The sequence below is a fragment of the Pelophylax lessonae genome (assembly GCF_965119305.1).
Source record: "Pelophylax lessonae genome assembly, chromosome: 2".
Lineage (NCBI taxonomy): Eukaryota > Metazoa > Chordata > Amphibia > Anura > Ranidae > Pelophylax > Pelophylax lessonae.
The window spans coordinates 615,458,918-615,486,504 of record NC_138769.1 but is presented as its reverse complement, the minus strand read 5'-3'; the positions used below and the strand labels follow the sequence as shown (position 1 = coordinate 615,486,504).

At 42.4% G+C, this 27,587-nt stretch overlaps 1 protein-coding gene across 1 annotated transcript in view; it reads left to right on the top strand.

Annotated features, from left to right (window-relative positions):
- ARHGAP20 (Rho GTPase activating protein 20) overlaps positions 1-27,587 on the top strand; it is a 211,706-nt gene that overhangs the window by 67,040 nt on the left and 117,079 nt on the right. The window contains exon 3 of the mRNA XM_082244937.1: positions 20,113-20,283. Within this exon, the coding sequence (XP_082101063.1) occupies positions 20,113-20,283 (171 nt within the window). The remainder of the gene's footprint in view (positions 1-20,112; positions 20,284-27,587) is intronic.

Below are 27,587 nucleotides of genomic sequence, written 5' to 3'. Positions count from 1 at the left end.
TCTGTGTGGGTTGAACTCCATAGGGAAGGAGAAAAGGGGAAAGTAATTGTGGGGGTTTGCTATAGGCCACCTAACCAAGGGGAGGAGGTAGAGCTGGAATTTTTAGCACTAATGGGTAAAGTGGCAAAATTGGGATCAGTCATCGTATTGGGGGACTTCAATTACCCCGACATTGACTGGGAAGAGGGGACTGCACACTCACAGAAGGCTGGCTGGCTAAACTGTAGCGTCATAAAACTTATTAGGGGGAAAAAATTGGCCTTCAAGAAGTATAAATCAGAGGGCACAGTATCGGCTTTCGAGCAATACAAGGAGGCAAATAAGAAAAGTAAACAAGAAATCAAGATGGCTAAAATCAACTTTGAGAGACAAATAGCGGAGGATAGTAAAAAAAACCCAAAGAAATTCTTTAAATATATCAACAGCAAAAAAACTAAGGCAGAGCATATTGCACACATAATTAACAATGATGGGAGGATGGTTACAGAGGACACTGAAAAAGCAACCGTGCTAAATGCTTTTTTCTCGTCAGTCTTTACACAGGAAAAGGAGGGGTACACTGACCATGACTGTATGGTTAGTAGTAATAAACAGGACTTGCCACCATGGCTAACAGAGGGGGAAATCAGGGAAAGGCTGGATAAACTTAACACAAACAAATCACCAGGACCGGATGGCATACATCCGAGAGTACTCAAGGAACTCAGTAAAGTTATATCGAGACCACTGTTCCTGATCTTTGCTGACAGTATTAGGACAGGAGATGTACCAAGGGATTGGAAGAAAGCTAACGTGATTCCAATATTCAAAAAGGGCCAGAGGCATATCCCGGGAAATTATAGGCCTGTCAGTTTGACATCAGTAGTATGTAAACTTCTGGAGGGGATGATAAGGGACTATATTGTAGAGTTTGCTAAGGACAACAACATCATCAGCAGTAATCAGCACGGGTTTACAAATGGGCGTTCTTGTCAAACCAATCTCCTTACATTCTACGAGGAGGTGAGCTGTGAGCTAGATAGGGGGAGACCAGTGGATGTGGTGTACTTGGATTTCGCTAAGGCGTTTGATACAGTTCCCCACAAGCGCTTAATTTATAAAATAAGGTCTGCAGGTATCGATAGCAGGGTTTGCTCTTGGATACGGAACTGGCTAAAAAGGCGGGTCCAAAGGGTAGTAATAAACAGCGCATACTCAGACTGGTCTGAGGTGGTAAGCGGGGTCCCCCAAGGCTCAGTCCTGGGACCAACCTTGTTCAATTTATTCATAAACAACATTGAGGTCGGGATCAGTAGTTCGATATCAGTTTTTGCAGATGACACAAAATTGGGCAGGGCAATAACTTCACAACATGAAGCAGATATCCTGCAGAATGACCTGGACAAAATAACAGAGTGGGCAACGACATGGCAAATGAGGTTTAACGTGGAGAAGTGTAAGGTTTTGCACTTGGGGACTAAAAACATAAAATCACAATACACGTTAGGAGGGGAGCCCTTGGGGGAATCAAAAATGGAGAAGGATCTGGGAGTATTGGTTGATGATAGATTAGGAAACAGCATGCAATGTCAAGCGGCAGCTTCCAAAGCCAACAGAATATTAGCATGCATAAAGAAAGGGATGCATTCCAGAGATAAGACTATAATCCTTCCACTTTATAAAACTCTGGTCCGACCGCATCTGGAGTATTCCGTCCAGTTCTGGTCGCCAGTCCTCAGGAGGGATGTGTTGGAGCTGGAGAGAGTCCAGAGAAGGGCAACTAAACTAATTAGGGGATTGGAGGACCTTGACTATGAAGAGCGTCTACAATCGCTCGATTTATTCTCCCTGGAGAAGAGACATCTGAGGGGGGACATGATAGCAATTTATAAATATCTTAATGGGGATCCCAGCTTAGAAAAAAAGCTGTTCATTCGAAGGGATTGCATGAGGACTCGAGGGCATACAATGCGATTAGAGGAGAAGCGTTTTAACCTCAGGCAACGCGGGGGGTTCTTTACTGTTAGGGCAACAAGATTGTGGAATTCTCTACCACAAGAGGTGGTTTCTGTGGGTAGTATGGTGGCTTTCAAAAGACTCTTAGACTTACATCTCAAGGATCAGAACATTCAGGGGTATGGGAGATGATTACAGCCACACATGCCTACACAGGTTGAACTGGATGGACTATTGTCTTTATTCAACCTCACCTACTATGTAACTATGTAACTATGTAGATATACAGTGAAAATATATATCTATATATATATATATATTTATTAATTTATTTATATATATATATATATATATATAAATAAATACTTCTAACATGTGGGCACCTTAAGGTACCCATGAGTACCTTTGTTGGTCTTCAGATCATTTTCTGTATGTGCATATACTGTATATATATATATATATAGATAGAGAGATAGATCTATCTATCTATCTATCTATCTATCTATCTATCTATCTATCTATCTATCTATCTATCTATCTATCTATCTATCTTCTATCTAGATATATATATATATATATATATATATATATATATATATATCCAAGCAGTTGAACAGGTGTACATAATAAAGTGGCCGGTGAGTGTATATAGGCCTAATGGATACCATGCAAACCCTATACAAAGGATCTGGACTTCTGACATTAAGCTGAAAGTGGTTGTAAAGTCAGAAGGTTTTCTATGCATTATGATAAAAAGCTATCTGTGTCCAAAAGCCTCCCTAATACTTACCTGAGCCCCATCTCTATCCAGTTATGTCTACGAGTCCCTCGACCATGCGGGACTCTCCCTCCTGATTGGCTGAGACACAGCAGCGGTGCCATTGGTGCCAAAGTCAGTAAGCCAATTAGGAGAGAGAGGGGGCAGGGCCGAATGGTAGCTCTGTAACTGAATGGACACACAGAGCTGCAGCTCAAGTGGGGTGTCCCCATAGCAAGCTACTTGCTGCGGGGGCACTCGGCAGAAGGGAGGGCGCAGGAGCAATAAAGAGGGTCCCAAGAAGAGGAGGATCCAGGCTGCTCTGTGCAAAACCACTGCACAGAGGAGGTAAGTATAACATGTTTGTTTAAAAACAAAAAACAAAAAAAAACACGAGACTTTAAAATCACTTTAACTAGGGTTATGTCAAAAGTCCACCCTGGAGCTAAACCCTGTACCTGCTATGCTACAGTCCTGTGAGAGTTTTTATTGACTGTCCATGGTGGCAGTGGTGGAGGTCTTACCTCCATGTTGGTAAAGTCACAGGGGGCACAGCTGCTTCAGGGCCACGAAGGCTAATGTGGCTGACCTGGGCCCCCACTATGTCATGTTAGTTAGGGTCCTTTCACATGGCCGCTCCGTGTGTCCGCAAATCATCCCATCCGTTTGCGGATGATTTGCGGACATAATGTAAGTGAATGGCACTGCGGATGTCAGCGGAATACCATCCGCTGACACCCGATTTTCCTCCTGTCAGTTCTGTTCCGTTTTTACGAATGGAACAGAACCCCATTTTTTCTTCTGTGTAAAAAACGGAAAGGAAAGAAAATCGGATGTCAGCGGTGTCATCCGCTGACATCCGCAGTGCCATATACTTACATTATGTCCGCATATCATCCGCAAACGGATGGGATGATATGCGGGCACACGGAGCGGATGACACAAATGTCATCCGCTCCGTGGAAAAAAAAAGTCCTGCAGCGGACTTAAGCAGCGGAGCGGCCGTCTGAAAGGAGCCTTACACAAAGGACAGAGGTCTCTAAAATTTCCAAACAAAGGGCCAGTTTACTGTCCTTCAGACTTTAGAGGAGCCAGACTGTAGCCATTAGGAGTAGAAATTGTCCTGGTGGCAGTAAAAGGAAACAATGCATCTTTGGTGTCAGTGGGACCATTAGTGACCCAGTGTTGGTGTTAATGGGAGGTATAGTGAGCCATTGTTGTTGTCAGCAGGGGAAATAGTGCCCCATTTTTGGTGTTAGTGGGAGGACTACCCCCCCATTATTGGTATCAGTTTGAGGAATAGTGCCCCATCGTTGGTGTCAATGGGAGAAATAATGCCCTGTTGTTGATGTCAGTGAAAGGATTAGTATCTTCTGTCAGTGGTAGGAAAAGTGCCACAAGGGCCAGATAAAGACAAGTAAGGGGCCGCAGTCTGGAGATCACTGACATAGGGCAATGGTATTTTGAGACTTCTGCACTATGAGTAAAGTGTTTGGAAAACTTCCCACCCACAAAATTACTGAATATATAGGAATTTATGATATATATGATAATAATAGTGATATTTGATATATATTATATAGTATTTATATAATGCCGACAGTTTACGCATCGCTTTACAACTTGAGGGTAGACAGTACAAATACAATACACTTTAATACAGTAGGAATCAGAGGACCCTGCTTGTTAGAGCTTACAATCTAAGAGGGACTGGCAAGAGATACAAGAGGTAATAACTGTGGGGGATGGACTGATGGAGAAAATAAGAGCACAGTTGTTAGGTGGTTGCCAGATAGGTTTCTCTGAAGAGATGTGTTTTCAGGGATCGTCTGAAAGTAGTCAAAGTTGGAGATAGTCGGACAGATGGGGGTAGTGTTACAGGCAGTGTTACAGGCAGGATCTAAAAACATTTCTAAACAGACAAAACTTTGGAAAATTGGCATGTTTAGCGGAACGGTTAACCCTAGAAATGCAGGCACGACCCCACTGCGAAGAGGATTTTTTTTCTGGTTTCCCTCACACCTTCCTAAGACTTTAACCTCGCACTGATTTACAACTGGACTCTGAAGTTTATTTATAATTATTATTATTATTTACAGGTACTTATATAGCACTGTCAATTTATGCAGCGCTTACATATATATTTTGCACATTCACATCAGTCCCTCCCCTCAAGGAGCTTACAGTCTAAGGTCCCTAACTCACATCCATGCATACACTTACAAGGGTCAATTTAGATAGGATTATTTATCTTTCTTCCTAGGTTGGACCTCGGCTAGGTTTTTTGGCCTCTTTGTTATTATTATTTTTATTATTATACAGGATTTATGTAGCACCAACAGTTTGCAAAGTGCGTTATAAAATAAAAGGAGTCAGTACAGTTACAATACAATTCAGGATGGTTAGGCGGAGCCCATTTATGAAAGCTTACAATCTAAACAAGAGGGGCAAGTGATAAAAAATGATTAACTGTGAGGGATGAACTGATGACGAAAGTAAATGTACAGTTTTTAGGTGGAAGTGAGATAGGTTTCCCTGAATAGATGAGTTTTCAGTGATTGCTTAAAGAGGAACAGAGTGGGGGACATTTTCGTACAGATTGCAGGAAGAAGTTCCAGAAGATAGAAAAGGCTTTGGGAAAAGTCCTGGAGATGAGCACGGGAGATGGTGACAAAGCAGAAGATCTTGGGAGTAGCAAAGAGAACAATCTGGGTAAAATTTTAATTTGAAGTTGGTGATGTACCTCGAGGGAAAGAATTGTGGATGGCTTTGTATGCTGTATTTAGTATTTTTATATTTTTATTACTTAGGAGGCGATCAGAAACCAGTGAAGTGATAGCAGAGAGGGGTGGAGGACACTGAGCGGTTGGTAAGGTGGATAAGTCTGGCAGCAGCATTCATGATAAATTGAAGGGGAAATAGCCTTCTTGAAGATAGGAAACCAGGAGTGTGATGCAATAGTTGAGTTGAGAGATAACAAGGGAGTGAAGTAATAGCTATATGGTGTCAAGAAGGGGCGTATTTTTGAAATGTTATGGAGGTGTTCTGTAGCTTAGAAATGAAAATTGAGCATGGCTGACAACACTATTTAGGATTTCGGTGCAATAGAGGCACGAGTTGGCAGTCAAACAGGAAACTAGGAGATCACTAGATTTTTGGCAGATCATTGGGTATTTTTAGGATAAAACATGGACACAAAGTGCATGCATAGCAGATGTTCATGTGCAGATACTATAAAAGAGGAGCTCCATAAAAATATTTTGCAGTTTAACTACTGTAGGGAAAAAAAATTGCTATTGAATAGATGGCTGGCTGATTGACACCCCAAGAACTTTGTAGCTCAAGAATGTTCTCTTACTCTTGTAGTGATGGATCAGTCAAGTACAAATGTTGGCGAATTTCCATATTGGGTATTAGGACAGATCATAGATTAACCTAGATAATATATGAAAATTATAAAAAAAAAAAATTATAAAAAAAAAAAAATAGGTTTTATCCTTAACCATTTGTGCAGAAAGGCACTTCAAACAGAGATGAGGAGATACACAGAATGTAAATAATGGAGCTGTCCAGTCCTAAAACGAAGGTAAATATCAGCAGTTTGATGATTTGGACCCTAGTAGTAACATGTACAGTTTCTTTCTTTTGGCATTTTCCATCTGGCCCCTGGAATTTTCTGAAAATGTGAATTATTTAACCCTGATGATGTAGTGGAGTTTCGTGTGAGGGGTTCATTTTTAAATAGAATGGCTGTTACATAATATGTTCCCCTGCTTTGTGTTTGTCTCAGTGTGTGTTTATTATTTGTTAGCAAGAAATATGATTACATCTGCCAAAAAACAAGGGCTCACTATGCGTGGTCATTTTAAGCAATGCAAGAAAATTTCAATAATTCACATTGCTGTGATTGCATTTAGAACTTTTGCTAGAATGGCAAAAAATAGGAGCATTAAATGCCACAATGGTTGTTCCAATTAAAAAGAAAGCCCTTGTCTAAATAAAAACCAAAATAATGATTCTGCTTGGCCTGTGGCTGCTTTCTACAGAAAATGAACTGTAAGACTTTGTACAACTTTTGTTGTAATGACCCTGAAATATTTTTAGTAAATCCACTAGAATATTCCTGATGTCGGCCGTGCATTGCCCTGAAATGTTGCAATCTTCTGCTGTGGTTTGATCACTTTAATAAACTTATGGAGCTATTTTGAAGAATAGTGGGGTGTGCTGAAAAATATGAGCTTTGAAATGTATTTAGTGTAGACTGCAGGAATTTGTAAAAGTGTATTTTTCTAATAGCATGAAAATGAGGACTTTAATGGTATCTAACTTGTAGATATTAATCCAATTAGCTATTATGTCATTAACCCACTGTTGTATGGTAATGACAAAAATCAATAAAAACATTTCAAAGAAAAAATAGGTGGCATAGTGCAAAGAGATCAGTCCTTCTGATATAACATATTGTCAATATTCTGTGCAAGTTATATAGGTTTGCACCATTACAAATTTAGGCAGATGATGAATTTCTTACCCCATTATAAAATTTAAAATTCACCATGACTTGTGACTCGATCAAAATTCTTTTTTAGACTGAACCATTTACAAAAATGATAATATCATGGAAGCTTTGCTATATCGAAAACCCATGCCCTTCAGCTGCACATTACATGCCACCAGTGCTCATCCCTTTTCTCCAGGTTAGAGATTTCCACCCTTAATTGGGTGTTATCATATATGAGTTTTGGATGTAATTAAATATGTCTATGTAAATTACCAATCACATCAAATAAATATACAATATGTTGTAGATGTACTATCATAGACTTGTGCATTTCATCTTATTAAAGATCTTTGTCCTGGCTTGCTTCAACAAAACCCATTAAAAAATTTGCATTTACAGTATACTGTAGTAATTATCTGCCATATCTTATGGTGGAAGTCTAAATGTTGATGGAATGTTGACAATATGTAATATCAGAAAGACTGAGCTCTTTGCACCATGTTCTTTTAAATATTTTACCAATTTTGTTTAATAAAATATAATTAAGTGGCTTTTTGACATAATAATAAATTGGATTCTTCTCAAGGTCTTATGTGTCAACCAAACATCACATTGTCTAACGAGCAGGGCCCTCTGATTCCTTTTGTTCCAAATTGTAGTGTAACTGTAATGTCTGCCCTCATTTTGTTAAGCGCTGCGCAAACTGTTGGCGCTATATAAATCCTGTATAATAATAATAATAATTGTATAATATGGTAATTCTGCGCTATGGATCAATTTTCTGGCTGCTGCCTCACCCCAGCTCCCATACTACATTGAGTGTGGTATCAGTTAAAAAATAAAAAAGGTGTAAATGGTGCTGCCAATAGTTAGTGCTCAAATTAAATAATGTGTAAACTGTAATGCACCTCCTCCGTTGATAAATCAATAGATATACCTTGAAAAAGTGTTACTTCCAACTGAAAAAAAATGAGTGTACCAACCTTATTATAATGCACTCCTCAAAATGTGTAAAACAATGCAAATGTGCAAACAAATATATTTCCCTCTGGGAATTATGTTAAAGTGCTATAGTGCAAAAAAAAATAAAAAAATATTTGCCTAGCAAGGGAAATTACCCATCCAAAAATATAAATATATGCATAAATTTGGGTAAAATAAAAGTTTGTAAGTCTATATACTGTAAAAGTACTCCATTTCCAAATGACTGGTTCTTTAGTTTTGGCACGTAGCATAACTGGCATCATTTTTTCACTTGCCAGTTATACTACACACTAGGGATCGACCGAATATCGGCAAAGCCGATATATCGAAGGGCCGATCTGCACTTTTCCCAATATATCAGAATCAGCCACCAAGGTGACCGATATTGCCGATATTTCGGGAAAGTGCTTGTACCAGAGTGATGCCTGCAGCTAGAGGCATCACCCCGGTACCGGCGTCCATAGCCGACGGTCGGCTGTCTTGTAACGACAACCGATGTGGCTGAGAAGCCACTCGGCTGTCATTACAAGGAGCGGGAGGGGACATCCCCCCCCCCTTGCGGCCTTCCTCGGCTCGCCCGGGTCTCCCATCCCACCGGGAGACCCAGGCAACAGGCCTGCACGGCCGCATTGGCTCTGATATTGTCCCCATGCGAAGTGATGTCATGACATTACTTCCGGGTACTGGCGCCAGATTAAAAAAATTACAGCATTCAAAACAGCCAAACTTGGCGTCTTGAATGCTTTTAGGTGTAGAGGAGGGGTTTGGGGTCTTTTAGACCCCCAGATCCCTCCACAAGAGTACCTGTCATAGAAAAAAAATACAATTTTTTTTTAAATGTATGAAAATATCAGCCCATATCGGACTGACTATTCCTTACGTTGAGGTCACCGGTAGCACTACGGCTGGTGGTGCACCCATATCTGCTGAGGAGAGAAGTATGTGTGTGAGATAGACCCTCTCTGCATGCAATGTAAGTAAATACCTGATTTAAATGAACATTCAATTGGGCTTTAATAATGATTTATCCTAAGTGTTTGTACTGTATATAGTCTGGATCTGCGGTGTGCAGGATTAATCTAAGGGCCAGCCCTGTTCTGCAGAGATCAGTGAGAAAGGTTTAGAGAAGTTCCATATGAGTCACAAATCAGCAGCAATCCATCTACATGTTCTGATGAAATGACATGGGCCAAATGATTCTCACATGCCATCTGCTTCCCTGTTTTTCCTTAGATGCAAAAGTTCTGGTGTGGGCGCAGGGGGGGTACTTTGTGTGCCAGACATTTTCTTCCCCAGCTTATCCTGCTAGACAAGCCTGTCAAGCTGTTGTTGTTGTTATGCTGAACTCACAGTAATGATCTGAGTATTACTGTTAACGATAAATTATTCATAGTAATGATAATTGTAGCAAATTTGCAGATTATACACAACGCAGGGCTGGTGTTTTAGAACAACGCTTGTCTATTCAGTAGGTCTTCTATAGTCTCTAATGGCAGAACTGTTTTATCTTTTACTAGAGCTAATTAACAATTTTGTTTAACATCGCTGCAATTAGGAAAGCTGGCAATATGAAAACTGCTGTTATAATTTGTTGTCCATTTCCTTCCTGCTTTCACTTGGAGTCAGTGGGAGCCATTCTGTGCCTGTACTCACCCCCCCCCTTTATATAATTAGCCCGACTAGCAAATAAAACATAGGGAAACTGTATTGTATAACTTTTTTTTTACTCTGCTTTCCATGGCAGTAGCATGTTGAGTAAAAGCATTTGTCATACCAAGTCGTTTTTTTAAAATTCCTCCCAAAGGGCAACTGCCCTCTTTAACCACTGGCATGTGTGCCAGTTTCAGGGCACTTACATAGGTTACAGTGACATTAACAAAGCTACTGCTTAGTAAGGCTTTAACGATACCTGCTTCCCTCATAAGTTTGTATCACAAGAACACATTTGCTTGAAAGTGTATTTTAAATACAGGGTGGACCCTAGTGGACTCAGTCAGCCCTCCAGAGTCATGACTCTACACCAGGGGCATCAAACTCAAATTCATTATGAACCGCATCTGCAGTGTGGTTGCCTTCTAAGGGCCACTTGTATCTGGAGTGTGCCACATACAGAGTGCAGCGTTCAGGAGTATGTTACATACAGAGTGCAAAGTTCAGGAGTACACTACATACAGAGTGTAGGGTTTAGGATTACGCTATGTACAGAGTGCTGGGTTCAGCAGTACACTACGTACAGAGTGCAGAGATATGGATTATGCTATGTACAGAGTGCAGAGTTCAGGAGTATGCTACATACAGAGTGCAGGGTTTAGGATTATGCTATGTACAGAGTGCAGAGTTCCAGAGTATGCTACGTACAGAGTGCTGAATTCAGGAGTAAGCTACGTATAGAGGGCAGAATTCAGGAGTATGCTACATACAGAGTACAGAGTTTAGGAGTACGCTATTTACAGAGGGCAGAGTTCAGGATTACGCTATGCACAGAGTGCAGAGTTCAGGAGTGCGTTTTTAGCAGAGTTCCAGGTGCTTTCTGTACAGAGTGCAGGGTTTAGGGGTGCGTTTTTTGCAGAGTTCCAGGGTGCTTTCTGTTCAGAGTGTAGGGTTTAGAGGTGTGTGGCATAAACAGTGCAGGGTTCAGAAGTGCATTGTATACAGAGTACAGAGTTCAGGTGTGCACTGTGTACAGAGTGCATGGTTCAGGGGTGCACTGTGTACAGAGTTCATGCTTCAGGGGTGCGCTGTGTACATAGTGCAGACTTAGGGGTCATCTATATACAGAGTACAGGGTTCAGTGGTGTGCTACAGACTGCAAGGTGTACAACCCCAACCCCTGCACCCCCCCCCCCCGCCACCCACCCTCCAAAGCTTCTTGGCATCTCTCTCTCCTACCTGGCCTGGCTTAGGATCTCCGTGTGTAGGTGGCACTCCTTGCAGGGAGATCCTTCTCTTTCTCTGTAGAGATCTGTCCCTGCCCTGGCCAGCCATGAGCACGTGCAGGGATCTGTTAGATCTGGGAGCTGCTGAGAGCAAAGCTGTCCCTTGTAAACACAGAAGGTTTCTATGTCTACAAGTGACAGCCGGAAGCAGAAGTGGAGGGTGAGAGCTGGAGGGGGCGGAAAAGCCACATGACAAGGCCTGGCAGGCCGGATTTGGCTCGTGGGCCTTGTGTTTGAAATATGTGCTCTTCACCATATTTCCCAGTTCTTTTGCTGTTTACTTGTGAATTTTGGATGTTGCTGCCTACTTTTTCTTATTTTAGGACTGCCTGTTCATTCTTCATAACATAAAAAAAATGAAAAATCCATCAGAATGAAATGAAAACCCCCATAATGGCTACAGAAGGCATGCAGACCCAAGAAGTCAAGTTCAAAAATGTAATTACCTCAATCCCTGAGAGGCATAGGAAATTGCACTGCTCATTGTTCTCCTTGCTGGAGAAAGAACTGTGCCTAAGATCCTGCATTGTTGTTATCTCCTTTCTCTGGATCTGTGCTTCCTCTACCTGTCCTGGTGCTTCTTGATTATTCCCCCACAGCCATCTCAGCACAAGGGGGCAATTTAACAAGAAGAACAAAGCCATGCCTTTACTGTACAGACAAAAATGTATATGAAAATTCTCAGTACATTCGATGACTGGAGGAATGTCATTCAAAAGCACTCCAAAATGTAGTTTTCCTTTAACATAGAATTTTAGAATGAATGGAATTTCCTAAATGAAAACCACATTCACTGTTGGGAATTCATTCATTTGAGAAAGATTTTCCATCCTACTCCTTTGAATATTCCTATTACTGTGGTAAAATAAACATTGATGTGATCCCCACTGATGATTAGAAAAATGAAAGAATGTCCTTTAAACAAAAAGTTTGAATGAAATTTCGTTAGTGTATGTGTTGCAGAGTGCGATCACTGGGTTCAGCGGAGTCCATTCAGATCAGACATTGTGGAGTAAACAGGAACTGGCTTCTTTATTGGAACATAACACAGAAATCAAAGATGTCACCTCATTGTAATAAGAACAACAGACAGGAAGAGATAACCAACAAGTTCAGTACAGTGTACAGGATATTACAACACATCATAGAAATGCATAGCATATCACTAAGCATTAGCGACATCTATTGTCCTATTTGTGAACTGCAGTTAATCTGCTAAACTGAAAGCTGTTGTATCGCCAACAGTATGGCCAGTTTTACCCCATCGTTTATCTAAAGGGATCACACAATGGCCTGTTCTAACTTTACCCACATTGCATCAATACGAGGGAAATTGCACAGCCAGACACGACAAAATGTTACATTCTTCCCTAGAAACAATGGGGGAAATTTACTAAAACTGGAGCACTCAGAGTCTAGTGCAGCTGTGCATGGTGACCAATCAGCTTCTAACTTCAGCTTGTTCAATGAAGCTTTGACAGTAAAACCTGGAAGCTGATTGGTTATTATGCAGAGCTGCACCAGATTTTGCACTCTCCAGATTTAGTAAATCACCACCCCCCAGGGGCCTGGATTGGCTTTTTTAGGTAAACCTGTTGCTCTGGTTAAAGCTTCAAAGTTAAACCTCTCTAATTGCAGAAGCCATAAGGTGCTAATTTTAATACCTATTTCATTGTTCATAGGAAGCCCTCTACAACTGTCTACACTAAAGCCTCAACTTCTTCAGCTTGGGCAGTAAGCCCTGCCTGCAACCTAAGCCCACTCATCTTAGTTAAAGTTTTGAAAGTTTAACTGGATTAACAGGTGCACTTCAAGATAATGCTTTTGTGAAAAGCATTCCTCATGAATCACATAGTCTAATGATAGACACTTAAGGTTTTTAGTTTTGAGTAAACAATTATTAGTTCCAAGTTTTTAGTAGCCCTTTTAATAAAGTTTTTATGTCTAACCCATGTTTAGTTCTTGTGTTAAAGGGCATAAGAGCGATAAGGCAGCATTACCCCAAACCCCCCCCCCCCCCCCGAAAAAAAAATTATATTGCAGTTTACCAACTTTTAGATCTGGTGCCTGCTTTCATTTTTTTTTTTTTTTTAGGCTATCTAATTTTCACCTGTTGATCTGCCCAGTAAGGCTTTGTTCAGAGGGCGCTGGCACCCGACCTGCGTGCAGGCTGTCTTTGTTTTTGCGCCTGAATCTGAACACTATCTACGTTCAGGCCCGTGCAGCCACTCCTGTCAAATGTTGTTTATTTATGGACCTTGATTTGTGCACTGGTGCAAACTCATGTTGGAACCGGAGGGGGGCATCCCAAAACTGTTCCCACAAGGTTGGGAGCATGAAATTGTCCAAAATGTCTTGGTATGATGACGCCTTAAGAGTTTCCTTTACTGGAACTAAGGGGCCAAGCCCAACCCCTGAAAAACAACCCCACACCATAATCCCCCCTCCACCAAATGATTTGGACCAGTGCACAAGGCAAGGTCCATAAAGACATGGATGAGCGAATTTGGGGTGGAGGAACTTGACTGGCCTGCACAGAGTCCTGACCTCAACCTGATAAACCTGATAGAACATCTTTGGGATTAATTACAGTGCAGTCTGTGAGCCAGGCCTGCTTGTCAAACATCAGTGTCTGACCTCACAAATGCACTTCTAGAAGAATGGTCGAACATTCCCATAGACACACTCCTAAACCTTGTGGACAGCCTTCCCAGAAGAGTTGAAGCTGTTATAGCTGTAAAGGGTGGGCCAACTCAATATTGAACCCAACAGACTTAGAATGGGATGCTATTAAAGTTAATGTATGTGTAAAAGCAGGCGTCACAATACTTTTCATAATATAGTGTAGATAGATAGATAGATAGATAGATAGATAGATAGATAGATAGATAGATAGATAGATAGATAGATAGATAGATAGATAGATAGATAGATAGATAGATAGATAGATAGATAGATAGATAGATAGATAGATAGATAGATAGATAGATAGATAGATAGATAGATAAAGCGTAGTAAGTTTTGATGATTTTGTCTAAAATGGTGATGGGGAAGAGTGAATGTAGAGAGGCAATTTTAAATACACATTTTGAATCCATGTATATCTAGTTAAATCAATTTGAATCCATATGTATATTTATACTTATGGGGCACAATGCAGCGTGTATTATTAAACTTTTAATATTTAATATTTTCTAATTGCCTGCAGTCCTTTATATATGAGGAGATGCACCATGGGAACGCCTGTTCTGGTGGAAGGAAAGGCTGATTGGGGTGATTGACACCATTAAATCTCCAGGATCTTTCTCGCTGCAGCTTAAACAGTGTGATGTTTCATGCATCGGGGAGATGTTTTGGCAGCCGTAGAATTCTTGCACAGGTCATCATGTTTCATGAGGGGTTAGGATTTCTTAAAGAAATAGTTATAGTTTTGCTAAAGGGAGCAGCAGCCTTCATGATAAACTGTCATACCGCAAAACAGACAGTGGCTGAACTAAAGATAAAGGATTTGCCATGTGGTCACTGCTGGGACTGAGTTTTTTTTAATTCTTCATTTATTTTAATTTATATATTCATTCATTTCTAAATTTGTATTCATTTTTGCACCTTAAGGTATAAAACAGTATAGGTTTTCTGTACTGATCATATTTACCAGTTTTTAACAGTTTTCAATGAGCTGGATTTAATAGAGGCAAATAGACTGTGCCTTGAAAGTGCAGTTGCACTAATTTTCCCCTAGGGCATAGTAAATGTGGTAAAGCTCTGCTGATTGTCATCATCCAATCATGTGCACGCAAAAATAAAAATGTTTTTCCTTGCACCTGACTGGGTATTCTTTACATTTACCATTTACTCAACATGTTTCGTGGGGGAAACCACCACTTCTTCAGGAGCTTATAACAAAATAATATAGGGCAGTAATCACATCTAATGCCGAGGTGAGGCCACACATAGGGAGCCCAGAGGCAAAAGTCTGTCCCGACAAATGCGGGGAAGGGGGGGGGCATACAGGGTCCCTTATCTATCAAAAAAGTAATAGAGATGATATATTTTTTTTGGTATCCATATAGATATAATTCATATAATGCACCGTGATAGCAAGTGCTGGATAGCTGGGTCAGATCCTCCCAAAGTTGGAAATAGATGGTGCCATGAGATTTTTTCACTATAATAATAGTATACTTATATAATAGATATAGGTATAAGGAAGGTGACAGACAGGGGCATTTTAGAATGGTGCCAAGATCCTGCAAAGATCCCTAAACTACACTTTCAATCATCTTGGAAGATCAAACCAGGCATAGAGCGGGTACTGATCACAATAGTAAAACCCCAAGAGGATGAAACTAATGTTCAATGGTGTATAGAACTTCAAAAGAACTCCCCTATCATAGCAGCTGCTGTAGATTTGAGCCAGTTCCTCCCTATGATAGGGGAGTTCTGATTTGAAGCAGCAGATTTAATCATTTAAGCCAGCCATTGACGGTTCGAATCTCGGGTGGTTCAGCAGGAACCAGCTGAGATTCCAACTATGTATGGGCAAGCTAAATGTACCCAAGCTGATTGATCGGTCAACTTGGGTACAACCAGCCTGCCGGATTTTACATGCAATTATTGTAAGAGGCTGTTATAGCCGCTAGCAATAATCACTGTCTTCTCCAGGCGGGAGAAGACAATGGCTCGGCAGGAGGGATTCCCTCATCAACACTGTCTGTGTTGATAAGGGAATTGAGTGAATTTCTTTCCTGCAAATTTGCTCCATCTATGGCCAGTCTTACTGAGGATGCAACTTTGTTATCTTTTAATCCTTGCATATGTTCCAGTTTAGGCTGCTGCCATAACCACTACCCTGGGTTTCCTGTTTCAGATGGCTCCTTTCTCTTGCTGCATCCTATAGAGCCACCCTTGCATGCAGGACTAGAGTTGTGTCTCCCTACACTATGTGCAGCAACAGAAACACACAGCCCATAACCTAGGATGGGAAAGCACTCCCCTGCTCCTCCCTTCTTCAAGGTAACAGAGTGACGCAACCCTGCACTGTCTACTGTTAACTCTCTTCTGTAAAGACCGGAGGTTCAGGGAATGAGCATTGAGGGAGCAGGAGCCTGCAGCATAATTGTAAACTGCAAGTGCCGGGATAAGAGTTTTTGACTGATAGTTTAAAACATTTGAGAACATTTATTTTATTGTGCTCAATGTGTTATAATTATGAGGGTTTAATACTCTTTTATACCCAATCCCAGTGTGTATTTTTTATAAAAAAAAAGACTTTGAACCTGTTCCCTTTGACTGCAGGGTGTCATGGACCCACCCCCTGGGGGTTGTTACCACAATCCATGGCTGGGGGGGTAGGAGATTGGCAATTTCAGCTTCCTTATTTCTCTCATAACAGGTTTACTTTAAGGCGATTCCAGCAGCTATTTTTTCTTTGTACACTGGGGATCTATTTGCATACACACTGCAGCCATAAAATATACAGCAAAGTGAAGTATCATGAGAAGGGAGGAGAATTAAGGATAATAGAATAATAGCAAGAGAATATGTTATGGAATGTAGATGCCATATCGATGGACTAGTGCTTTAGGATGGACTGTATTATCTACATCAGCCTTTTCTCAACCCGAGAGGAACCCTTGAAATAATGTTCAGGTTTCATGGAACCCTAAGTAAGATGAGTCCATCAGGAGTCATTGGCAAAATGCCCCTTACAATGACGGTGGCAGGTGGGAAGAATGCCTGCCCTACAGTGGTGGCCAGAATGACACCCTTGCAGACATACTGCTGCCTCTGCCAATTGGCATTGGACCTGAAACTGAAACTATGCAGGCACCACCAGGTAGGAGGTCAGTTAACCACAGCTCAAGGAGCCCCCAGCCGCCCCTGGAGGAACTGGTTGAGAATGGCTGATCTACACATCTGTCTGTCATGTCATTCACCAGCAGTGTATCTTTACTCATTAATATGCATGTAATCGTACACTTATTTTTATGATTTCGCTGGGTTTATTGTGTGCGTGGTTGTTTATGTGGATAGTTAGACGGACAGTCATAATGATAACATGACTTCATTTAATTTGACTAGTCTATATTGGCTTACATTCCTGAAAGCTTTTTAAATGGCTGTTGGCTAAGACCAGAAATAGTATCATCCTGCAGCTGGACGCTTGTTAGCGGTTCACACCTTGTCAGACGGTTTTACAGTGTTTAGTGATTGGAACATCACACCTAGGCTAGGAGATCTAGCTGAGCATTGTGAAGCAGGAGTTCATGCAGTTTATCCTTTATGGAAGATTTTGTCCTTATACAGAAATGACTGACTTCTTGGAACCAGCTTCTTCCTCTCCACTGTCCCATCTAATTTATATGTCTGTACATCCAACTATAAATCATTTGGGTATGGCCTATGTTGGGTATGTACCTAAGGCTGTTCATAGCACTTTAAGGGCAGCCAGACATGTTCACATCATTGTCTTGTAACTGTGTTAAAACACATGTTCACAGCACCCCAAAAGCCCAGAGAAATGAGTTCCCATTATAATCTCCCCACGTTAGTGTGTTGTGTTACAGTACAGTACGTCTTTGTAAAATTCTACATGCCTAATCTTTCATGTGATTCTTGAAAAACATGAGTTAAAACACTCTAAATACATAATAGAAATTTTAATGGGCTTTCAGTCAATATGGACATATTTGCACCTTCGGGGGGTAAGTTGGAAACAAAAGAGGAGTACAAATGCACCTAAAACGAGTATAATTTTCAGAAACCATACATAAAAATGGGCTTCAGGAGGTCTTACAATTTATCCAAGGGCAGCAGGTACATAGCTACTTGCAAATAAGGTGCAGCATGGTGTGGCAGGCAGTGGACACAGAGGGGTTGATTTACTAAAATTGGAGAGTTTTAAAACCAGTGCCGCTTTACATGGAAACCAATCAGCTTCCACTTTTTTGTTGTCAAAGCATAATTGAACAACTGAAGTTAGAAGTTGTTTGGCCACTATGCACACCTGCACCAGTTTTTCAACTTTCCAGTTTTAGTAAATCAACCCCAAAGAATCTAAGTCAGGCAATAAAGTCTTATTGCAGAAAGGTTCAACACAACCTGTTCAGGCTCGGTGGCCAGGCACACCTGTCCAAACTGAAACAGCGGTCTGAAGACTTGAAGGTGTCAACTGCGTCTGCAACGAGCTGCAAAATGCGGCCTGGCAAGTCCATATCTAAAGGGAAGGCTTCCTGAAGAGTGGTAGACATTGTTCCTGCACTGTCCCCACTCCTCTGGAACCTCTCCCTACCTCTAAGCACTGTCCCTGCCAGACGGGGATCCTGTCCCTAAACTAGACACTAGGGATGTAACGATATTGCCGCTATTGCGCTATTGCGGTGGTTAACGTGTCCCGATATCGTCGTGGTTGGGTTGCACGCTTGGGGCGTGGCTAACTGGCTATACGGCGTCCACTAACGTAACTACGTTGATGGGGAAGGAGCTTCCGGGCACTCGGTGATAGCGGGACCGCGGACCGCGACTACAGCACAGTGCGCAAGCGGACTGTGCAGAGTGAGGCTGCTTCTGAAGTCTATTGCCATAAGTCCTTAAGCAGGTATGAGAGAGACTACTTGGAGGTGCTGGTTAGGCCAGGCTGGGAGTCTTTCAGGAAGTACTGGGTTATTGGCAAGTTCCAAGGTTTTAATTGGTGAGGATGTCTATAGTGTCCTGGTAGGTCTAGAGGACCAACCTTTGTCTGGACAGGCGTGAGTTTAGGAGTTTAGGAGTGCAAGTGCTCACCCACCACTTGGTTATCTGTACACTTAGAAGACATGAAGCCCAGCACACAGCTTCCGTTACACAACACTTATACCGAAAATGATCTTTAACTAATACCTGATGGTGATTTCTTCATTAAGAAATCAGAAGAAGCTCGAGAATGAGTAGATTATCTCCCTGACTACCGCATTTGGCGAGTTATTTGCCCAATCCATGGCTACCCTTGGATGGTTGACTACGCTGAACTTATTTGCAGTGCTTAGGCAAGCATTTAACAATACCGTGAGCTTTTCCACAATATCGCAATAAATATCGTACCGTGAGGTCAATATCGAAATTGTATCGTATCGTGAGATTTTGATATCGTTACATCCCTACTAGCCACTCGCATAAAGTGTGCCAAACGCAGGACCTGGAGTCTTAAATAGACTCTGCCTGACTCAAGATGGACACTGGTGTCACATGGGGCACCAGCGTCCAATCGCACAGCTGTCTCCCTGTGATTTCAGGACATCATAGTGGAACAAAGTTCTCCACAACTTCCTTCCTCTTTTACATTGCCGCTTTGGTCGAGAGCCACCTGCAGTGGGGAGTACGGACTGCACCTGCCTACATATCTGAATCTGTTGCTCTCCTTTTCCACACATATTCTAGATACAAAAAGAAAGGCTGCACTTCTGCTGTTTTTTCTTGATTGGCAGAAAGCTTTATTGCAATGAAGGCCATGACTAAGCCCCTAATGGGGGAAATGCATCAAACGTGTAGGAGAGTGTCTGGCAGTTAGCGTGTTCCAGAGTCTGGCTTTGCGAGTCTCCAACACTTTCAATAAAGCTTGTTGAATATGTAGAAAAAAGCAGATGTGCAATCTGTTTGTTTGTATCTGCGTAATGTGTACAAATGTTGCCGCCCAGCATTAAAATTGCTTTAGGAGCTTTAAATAACAATGCTCTGGTGTGAACAGGCTTTCCAATATAACTAAAGACAAAATTTTTTTTTAGTGATGGATAGAGTAGAGAGGGATTAAAACACCTGTCAGGTTTTATTGCCGTATGTGCCCGCGGTTAGGAAGATTTCCTCCCCCTCCCCCCTGTTTATGATTATCCTTGAAATTAAAAGTAAAAAAATAAAAAAAATCCTATAGGCTTGTTGATATGTCTATAGTTAAATGTACATTTTTGTTTTTTTGCAGCATATGCAAGTGTTAGGTTCACTGAAATATGTTTCTTACATTTCTATAGGGATGGCTGTTTCTCACCTGTCAGTCCTGAATCATGCCCTCTTGTCCAAGCATTCATCTGCCCAAGTCGAAACTTCATAACACACAGCCACGTTCAGCTGAAGACGGGCCTACAGACCCAGGACCGCCACCTCTTCCTTTTCACTGACATCCTTATCATAGCAAAGTCAAAGTAAGTATAACAACTCTTATGATTTAAAGTGATTGTAACGTCTCGTTTTCTTTTCTACTAAAATAACAAACATATTATACAGTTGGTTTTGCACAGGGCAGCCCAGATCCTCCTCTTCTCGGAACCCTGGTTGGAGCTCCTGGCCCCTCTCTCCTGTTGACTGCCACCACAGCAAGCAGCTTGCTATAGTGGCACCCGAGCCAAGCCGCAACTCCGTGTATCCATTCAGACAAGGAGCTCTTGTTTGGCCCTGCCCCTTCTGTCTCCTGATTGGCTAACTGAGTTTGATTGACAGCACCTGAGCCAATGCCATCGCAGCTGTGTCTCAGGCAATCAGGAGTCCCGGACGGCTGTACATTGCTGGATAGAGATGGGCTCAGGTAAGTATTAGGGGGACTGCTGCAAATAGAAGGCTTTTTATCTGAATGAATAGAATGCATTAAGATAAAAAAAAAACCTTCTGAATTTACAACCACAACCAAAGACTTTTATTATTTTACTCTAGATGTCAGCATTCCTGTTTGGAATTTCAGAACAAAATGCTACAACAGTTCTATGTTAAAAGATTATGCCACATATATTGATATATGAACATAGGGGATGACCAAAAAAGTCTTGGGATGCCCAAATAATCTGGGGAACCTGACAATCTGAACCTCCTACCTGCTGTCCTCTAGACAAAGACGACGCCTGCAGCTAAACCTATAGCTATTACCATTAATGAAATTATTTTGTACCAGTGTAACATTGCTCCACAAATATGAAAGGAGATTTCTCCTCTTACAATGGTTATGTATTATGGTTGACTATTTAGCATATCTTTCTGGCATATTATATGCTCTACTGAACAACCACACAACCGGGTTTTCCTTTTTTGTAAAATTATTTAATTGGTGTCTTTAAAAGTTTTAAATGACATTTAAATACCTTTTCTTTACTATCCTTTATCTTGAAAATTGCATGGAATATAATTTCATGCAATGTTTAAGGCAAAAGGTTGCATTCCATTTATAACTCAACATGCCCTCTGAGTCGATATCTCATTTTGTTTCATGCAGCACTTTTGATACCCACACTGTGTTGATTGACGCTGTCTCCTGCTATGTGTATTGATCTGTTTGATGTGTCATCTCTGTCCTCTACAATATTATTATTCATGACAATGTTGTATGTATCCATGCAATCTTTTCAATGATATACTTTAATGAGGACAAAAAGAAAGATTTTTCAACATGTCTATGGAAACCTTTACTCATACGTAAATACTACATCCTAACATTTCATTTAGTTTTTGATCAGAAAAGGGTTAGAGCCCCTGTAAGGATTTTATTGCCTTCCGTGTCCCTATTGGGTGGATATTACATCCTGCCCAGCAGAGGCACACGCTAAAACAAAACCACATATATTGGGTTTGGTTACACTAGTGTTGCTCTCTAAAGAGCGATCCGTGCATCTAACAGGTGGTGGGGAGGCATTGTATTGCCTCCTTACTACCTGATTTACCCCTTTGAACCCCACACTAGAATGCTCTAACTCAGTGGCGGCCGGCCGATAGGGGGCGCAAGGGCGCCGCCCCCCCAAAAAGAAAAAAAAGATATAAAAAAAAAAACAATTTTTTGCCCACTAGGGGCGCCGGACTCATTGGTGGCTATGGGGGGGGGGTTTCCACCCAGCAGAGGCGCCGATTGGCGGCCTTCTAGGGGCGTAACTGTGGCGCAGAGCACTGCGCTACACCACCTCCCTTTTGTGATGTCTTGGATCATGATTGGTCCAGACTCCAGCCTGGACCAATCATGATTCAGGACATCCCTGTTGACCTCGTTGGGGGCGGTGCCGGTGCGTGCATCAGTCACTCACCGTCACCGCCCGGTCACCTTCCCGCCGCCGAAGAGGAGTCGAGAAGAAGCCGGTGCCGCTCACCTTGCCACCGCAGAAGAGGAGAGGCCAAGAGAGGGAGAAGTGCCGCTCACCTTCCCGCCGCCCGCCGCAGAAGAGTAGAGGCCGAGAGGGAGAAGCGCCGCTCACCTTCCCACCGCCCGCCGCTGAACGAAGAAGAGGAGAGGCCGAGATGCCGCTCACCTTCCCGCCGGTTCCGCAGAACGAAGAGGATGGAGTCGGAGAGAGGAGAAGCCGCCGTGACTCACAGGCCTCCAGCCTCCAGGTAAGTGCACTGCTCTCAGTCGGGCACGCACGCTAAACTCTGCATTGGGGACATCATGACATATACACTGTTAAATGCATTGAAGGGGGCACGCACACTAAACTCTGCATTGGGGACATCATGACATGTACACTGTTAAATGCATTGAAAGGGGCACGCACGCTAAACTCTGCATTGGGGACATGTACACTGACCATTGCATTGAAGGGGGCACGCACGCTAAACTCTGCATTGGGGACATCATGACATCTACACTGTTAAATGCATTGAAGGGGGCACGCACGGTAAACTCTGCATTGGGGACATGTACACTGATCAATGCATTGAAAGGGGCACGCACGCTAAACTCTGCATTGGGACATGTACACTGTTCAATGCATTGAAGGGGGCACGCACGCTGGTCACTGCATTGGGGACATGTACGCTGGTCACTGCATTGGGGGCATGTACGCTGGTCACTGCATTGGGGGCATGGTACGCTTTTCACTGCATTGGGGGCATGTACGCTGGTCACTGCATTGGGGGCATGTACGCTGGTCACTGCATTGGGGGCATGTATGCTGGTCACTGCATTGGGGGCATGTACGCTGGTCACTGCATTGAAGGGGGCATGTACACTGGTCACTGCATTGAAGGGGGCATGTACACTGGTCACTGCATTGGGGGCATGTACGCTGGTCACTACATTGAAAGGGGCATGTATACTGGTCACTACATTGAAAGAGGCATGTATGCTGGTCACTACATTGAAAGGGGTCATGTATGCTGGTCACTACATTGAAAGGGGGCATGTACGCTGGTCACTGCATTGAAAGGGGGCATGTACGCTTGTCACTGCATTGAAAGGGGGCCTATACTGTGGGGTTTGTGCTAGGAGGCCTGTACTGTGGGATTAGTGCTAGGGGGCCTGCACTGTTGGATTAGTGCTAGGAGGCCTGTACTGTGGGATTAGTGCTAGGGGGCCTGTACTGTGGGATTAGTGCTAGGGGGCCTGCACTGTTGGATTAGTGCTAGGGGGCCTGTACTGTCGGGTTTGTGCTAGGGGGCCTGTACTGGGGTTTGTGCTAGGGGGTCTGTACTGTGGGGTTTGTGCTAGGGGGCCTGTACTGTGGGGTTTGTGCTAGGGGGCCTGTACTGTGGGGTTTGTGCTAGGGGGTCTGTACTGTGGGGTTTGTGCCACTCTCAGTCAGTGTATCCCATAATAAGGCCCCTGCTCCCTATTATAGGATATACTAGTACTGAGAGACCCCTTAATATGTGATATATTGGGAGAATTTGTTCACGCAAGCAAAATACAGGGGACAAAATGGGTGGAGTCTATAAGGGGGTGGGGCTTCTGAGAAATGGGAGGGGTCAAAATAGAAGGGCGGGGTCTTGCGCCCCTTCCCATCTTAAAACTTCACCAGCCGCCACTGCTCTAACTGCATGCATTGCACATGGTTGTGGAGCGCCCCCATTAAGTTGGATGAGTTGTATTCAGCAGGCAAAGTGCTGCGGTTACTCCATATGTATACACCCCTCTGCAGCTGCTGTGGTTAGGGGGCGGAAAAACTGTGGCTTGGCTAGGTGGTTTTTCCTCCCCCCCCCTCCCCCAACTGGTAGTGTAAACAAGACCTTTGAATATTGGATAGAATTAGAACTTGTGACAGTATTTTCATTGCTATATGCAGACAAATACTTCCCCTCATGATTGGCAGTCTGTTCCTTATATCTTCTCAACTGTTAGCAACTTTCCTTTGTCAACAGGGTGAAAATTACAGTTTAGCTCTATTTTTTCTAAAGAAAAAAAATCCTTTCTTGGTCAGTTACTTTGCAATTAAAATGACCGTACTAAGCAGGATCCAAGTTTCTGCTGAAAACTATTTAATTTTAATTTTCAGTTTTAAATTTTTTTAAATCTGCATCTTCCATGAGAATAATCCCTGGTAATCCTGCCAATAAAGTCTTTGTTCAGACACTTCCTCTTATAGGGTGACAGATGGGAAGTGGCTGCAGAGGGGCCATGGGAAATCAGCATCACTATGATGAAAAAACAGGAAAACCCCTTTTTTGTAAAAAATCTTTAAAAATTGGCAGTTATAGTAACTCTGTTGCAAATTTTAAAACATGTAATAAAGGTATACCCACTTCTATCGCTGCCCTGGCTACCAAACACTTTGGGAGTGTTGGATGCTGGTACCCCTGTTTGTGCTTTGTGGTTTCCTCCACCTGCCCCTACACCACTACAGAACACAGGGGGGTAGTGAGAGGAACCACAATGCACAACAGGACCAGGCAGTAGACAAACCTGCAAATGTGCTGGATCTTTCAGCAAGATTATATCTTCAACCCAAGCAAGTTTGAGAGTGCGGCCTGCAAAATAGAAATTATTTGTTTGCTTTGCAAGGATGCCTTTGTTATATTTTCAGACAGTAGTAACCCCCTCCAAAAAAAAAAAAATGGGTCCCCTGCAGGTTTATGTAATAATGTGCTAGTATGCACTGCATACTAGCACATTATGACATACTTAGCTTTCAAAGGAAGCCCTCCAGTGGCATGCTATCACTGCTGCCAGGGCTTCCATCTTCACCCAGTCTTACTTTTGGTTTGCGGGCTTCGGGCACTTGAACGCTGCACGTTCAGGAGATATTCATTGTACCTACAGGTAAGCCTGATTGTAAGCTTACCTATAGCTACAAGATAAGATAGAGTCTTTATTACTACTTTAAAATTAGCAACAGTGTCACTTTAAGGCTTCATGGACATAGGGCCCGGGAGCCACATATGTACAGCCTGCCATTCTAGTTAATGGCTGTACCTGGCTGTACTCTTGTAAACACTGAGGTTGATTTACTAAAACTGGAGAGTGCAAAATCTGTACAGCTGTGCTTGGTAGCCAATCAGCTTCTAAGTCCCGGTTCACACATATGTGATGTGGGAACCCTGTGAATCCACTGCGGCTTCCCGCATCGCATTCAACTCACAGGCAGTTCACACTGCCATATGCGGATTGATGGGGGTGTCAATACAAAGGTAATGACACCCCCAGATCAGTTCGCATATCACAGTGCGAACTGTCAGTTCAGACATGAATCGGATTGCATAGGTGTGAACACCCAATGTGATCCGATTCTGTTGCGGACCCAAAAAAAGGGTCCTGTGCGAGTTGTGTCCAAATGCGATGCGAATACAGCCATACAATCTGTATGGCTGAATTTGCATCGCACAGACATCGCATACGATTTGCAGAGCAGTGCGCTCCGAATCACATGCAATGTCTGTCATTGCACATATGTGAACCAGGACTTACTTTAGCTTGTTCAATTAAAGTGATTGTAAAGTCTAATTTTTTTTCCTATAAAAAAAACAAACATGTTCTTCTTACCTGCTCTGTTGCAGTGGATTTGCAGTGGCCCGCATCCTCCTCTTCTCGAGTTCCTCCTCTGTGATCTTGGCCCCTCTCTCCTGTTCAGTGCCCCCACAGCAAGCAGCTTGCTATGGGGGCACCCGAGCCAAGTCAAAGCTCCCTGTGTCCATTCAGACACAGAGCCCTACACCAGCCCCGCCCCGCCCCTCTCTCTCTTGATTGGCTAGCTGACTTTGATTGACAGCCAATGGCGCCTGCTGCTGTGTCTCAGCCAATCAGGAGGGAGAATCTCAGATGGCTGAGACATTAGTGGACATTGCTGGATAGAGAAGGATCTCAGGTAAGTATTAGGGAGGGCCAATGGCGGCTACTGCACACAGAAGGTTTTTTTTATCCTAATGCATAGAATGCATTAGGATAAAAAAACCTTCTGACTTTACAACCCCTTTAAGGTTTGACAAAAAAGAAAAAAAATCCTGGAAGCTGATTGGTTTCTGTGGAGAGCTACAACAGATTTTGCACTCTCCAGTTTTAGTAAATCCACCCCATTGATGCTTCGTTGCATTGGAGTTTATTCTTGTTATACAGAATTTATATAGCGCCAACAGTTTGCACAGCGCTTTACAATGTAGAGGGGGACAGTATAATTATAACACAGTGTAATACAGAAGGGACAGGAGGGCCCTGCTTATCCATGCATGTGCTCTAATGTATTTCCTGAACACAAAACTTCCATGTTCTGGAAATATACCTGGCATGCACTGACCATATACAGCCATTCACCTGTATGGCAGGATGTACATGGCAAGTGTGGCTACCTCGGTGTGGGAAAGCACCGGGAAATTTACGCTAGGTATAAAAGATACCCATAATAGTCATTGCACATGAACTGTCAGAATAAGAACATTTTAGTGAATAGGTGTCATGTCCAAAAAAAGAGTTGTGTAGCAGATATACATTATACAGATATACATTATACAGATATAATTGTTTTCAGAATGCCCTGTCATCTTCCATGGAATAACAATCATGATTTGTTACAAAGGGGAAAATGTAAGCTGTTGTCACTGGCAGTCATTTATCAAACTTCCAGCCTGGAATATAAAAATGACAGTTGGAATTTGATTTGTTGCTATGAAGGAGACTTCCACTTCTGTCTCTCACTCAGTCATTAGGCATTAGCCCCAGTTTCTCTTTGTTCCAAAGTAGCCGTTGACAAATATTGAAGTAGATCAGACAGTTCTCTATAAGCTGTCACACAATACCATGAATACTAAATAACATACTGTATCATTTTATCTCACAAGGATCCAAGGTCCAGTATGTGTTAAAATGTGTCCTTGAAAATCATTGTTGTGGTAGGTTGTTAGGTCATTGCTGTGATTACATGGGGGGGGGGGGGGGGGTGTAAATACAATGCTGGCAAGCCAGCTTTCCCTTATTATGTAAGAAAGCCGCATCCAGATCATTTGTTTTTCAGGAAGTGCATGTGTTTTGTGTAGTTTGTCTTTTCTAATGGGAACAATCAGGAAAATGAACAATTAAACTTGGGGTAAAATGTTTCCAGCGCTGGCATTATAAAAACCAAATTAGGAAATGATCATATTATCAGTGAATGCTCCGAGTTATTATTGTCAAACAATCGTTCCCAAACTTGTGTCAGTTGTGTACCATTGTCATCACTATTGCAGATGCATTGAGTGCCAACTACATGCATTAAAATGGAAATAAACCTTAACAACAAACGCCTCTTATTTTATCCTTGTTTGTTTGCTAAATATACAATTATATAAGTGT